Source organism: Argentina silus, assembly GCF_951799395.1.
Source record: "Argentina silus genome assembly, chromosome: 3".
NCBI classification, from domain to species: domain Eukaryota; kingdom Metazoa; phylum Chordata; class Actinopteri; order Argentiniformes; family Argentinidae; genus Argentina; species Argentina silus.
In genome coordinates this window covers 3,178,299-3,180,846 of record NC_139657.1, presented here as the reverse complement: position 1 = coordinate 3,180,846, position 2,548 = coordinate 3,178,299, and the positions used below count along the sequence as shown (strand labels likewise).

The window sequence follows — 2,548 nt, the reverse complement described above, 5'->3', positions numbered from 1 at the left end:
CCTGAGATATGAGGACAGGGACTTTCCTACCTGGCTACCTGTCATACCTGTGACATCTCTGGCAGCTGGAATGCTATGTGTGATGATGATGATTAGGTATGTGTAAATACTTACTGTAAATAGTTGGTTTCTGTTCAACAGAAAGTGTTTCAGGTGTTTCCGGCATGTTCTCATCTCAATTAAGAATACTCAAATACACCTCGAAGGCTGTGGAGGTGGATCTCTGCTGGCCAAGTCTCTCTTATAAAAGACATTGTTAATCTCACTGAGACTAAACTATTAAAATAATAATAATAATAATAATAATAATAATAATAATAATAATAATAAAAAAAATAATAATAACGTAAGGACAGCAATAATATCACAGCATTATAAAAACAATGATGGATAATGATATAATTAATAAATTCTACTAACATTGATGGATCAGTGGAAGAGAACAAAGCAGAATGGACAGATTAATGTCAAACATGTACGAATATTTATTCAAATAAATACACACTGAAATAGTAAATAATTTAAACAACATAAGCTGTATCCAAGAAAAACATGTTCTTGAAACAAATAAATTAAAGCATTTTGCAACGTCATGTGGGAGGCATTTATCCCAGGAAAGCGCAGTTGAAATACTTGAAAAGTTCAAGGATTCAGTCTTGAGTGTCGAGCATTTAAAATTGTCTTTCTTTTAGAAGCCTTTCAGGGTCGGGTGTCTGCAATTCCTGAAGGAACGTGCCTGTCCCGAACAATCCTTCATCGTGGACCGGATGGCGACGTCTCCCTTTGGTCCAAGTTTTCTTCATGGTCCACTTTGACTCTGAGAGGGGAGACAAGAGAGACTAACATTAATATAAAGTTCACAACTTTCTTGGTGTTTTTACCATATATACAATGTAGACAGTGGTTCTTGCTTATTATTTTTTATTAAACGTCTCTTATTTTCCATGATTCCATGACTTACCATATCCGGAGTGGTAATAGTCTTCCAAAGTCATTCAGGGCGCTCTGGCCATGCGTCTCTCGTGCTGCCCAGGGGACGCGCTCTCGTTGTCCTGACGCGTTTTAAAGTCCTGGATGGCCTTTCTGTTCTGGAAGTCTATCAGAGCCATGGTGATCACCGCGTTCCAACAGTTATCCTCCCCAGAGCATCGGAAATCAATCTCCTTATTGTCCGTTGTAACAATAGTGAAGTAGACGAACTTTCCGGTCCGCTCGACGCAGTCCACCTTCTTGATGGATTGCAGTTTGAGCTCCTTGGTCTTGGAGCGCTTCTGCGTGTCGGCGTAAATGTTGAGGCTGTCCGGGGTGAGGACGCACGTCTTCCTCTTCCAGAACTGGAGCAGGTTGTCGCTCCTCTTCTCCATCTCTCCCTCTTTCAGGATCTGGGATATCTCCTCGGCTGACATTTTCATTGTTTTGGCGGCTTCGAGACAATTCCTGTGCTTGTTACTCGACAATAGTATGCGACAGATGCGTTGAATTCCTGTCTTGCCGTGTTCTCTTTTCCGAACACCCCGGAGAAGGAGCTTCTCGGCGAAGACGGGATAATCCAGCGTTGCGTTATGAATGAACATGCACCGTGTTAGTTATTTATATAGCAGACTGGCGGAGCCCTTCCCACTTGACGTCAGTTGGTTTAGGAATGCATCAACAGTTGCCTGAGTAATTCATGGCTGGAGTGTGGGCGGAAGCTCTGGCGCATGGTTCAGCGAAGGAAGTCCTAACGTGGAACTAATTACATCGCCAACATATTAATTAGTAATCCACGTCCTACTAAGTCGGTGCATCCAAACATTTGCCCACACAGCAACGAATTGGGCTCACGATGTGGTGGAATAGTAAGATTTATTACCGGATGCGCAATACAGGGCGGTTCAGGCCATGCGTAAAGTCCGTATCGACATTACATTATATCCAATGGGACGTCATATTACATTAAATTATAGATTGAATCGGCCTACAACCGCCCTGTTCATGAGTTCCATAATAACGCTATGTTACTGAATCACGGGTTAGTAGTAATTCATTTGCTATGTTTCCACTAGCAATGCCATTGTCTTTTTCAAGGACAGAAATTGGACCGTCAGTGGATGTGACACTTGACTGAAACTCACCCAAAAACTCCTCAGAGCTTTTTTCCTCTTCAGTGGAGGACGCTTCATCAGCCCCTACGTAAGCAGCTCACAGAAGACCGGCTCCAAGGGTCATCTCAAGTGGCAGCAGAGACAGCAGATAGCCGGATAATATCACTGGCAGCATTGTATAACACACACTGCCAAGAGGACAGACAAGCGCTGTAAGACGGGAGGTGGAAGTCCTCGATGTTTCCACGATTAGCAGTAGGCAGAAATATGGTTGTGTTATTAACAACTTGTGTTATTAACACTAAAAGTGAATTATGAAATTATGAAAAGTGAATTATGAACTATATATATATATATATATATATATATATATACACACACACACACACACACATACATACATACATACATACATACATACATGCATGCATGCATACATACATACATACATACATACATACATA

General features: G+C 41.5%; 1 protein-coding gene across 1 annotated transcript; it reads right to left on the bottom strand.

The window, feature by feature from the left end:
• Positions 1-461: 461 nt before the first annotated feature.
• On the bottom strand, positions 462-1,552 carry phlda2 (pleckstrin homology-like domain, family A, member 2). The gene is made up of 2 exons (XM_083666675.1): positions 962-1,552; positions 462-817 (listed from the first exon to the last, which is right to left on the bottom strand). The coding sequence occupies exon 1, from the start codon at positions 1,410-1,412 to the stop codon at positions 996-998; it is 417 nt and encodes a 138-aa protein (XP_083522801.1). The 5' UTR covers positions 1,413-1,552; the 3' UTR covers positions 462-817; positions 962-995.
• Positions 1,553-2,548: the final 996 nt, after the last annotated feature.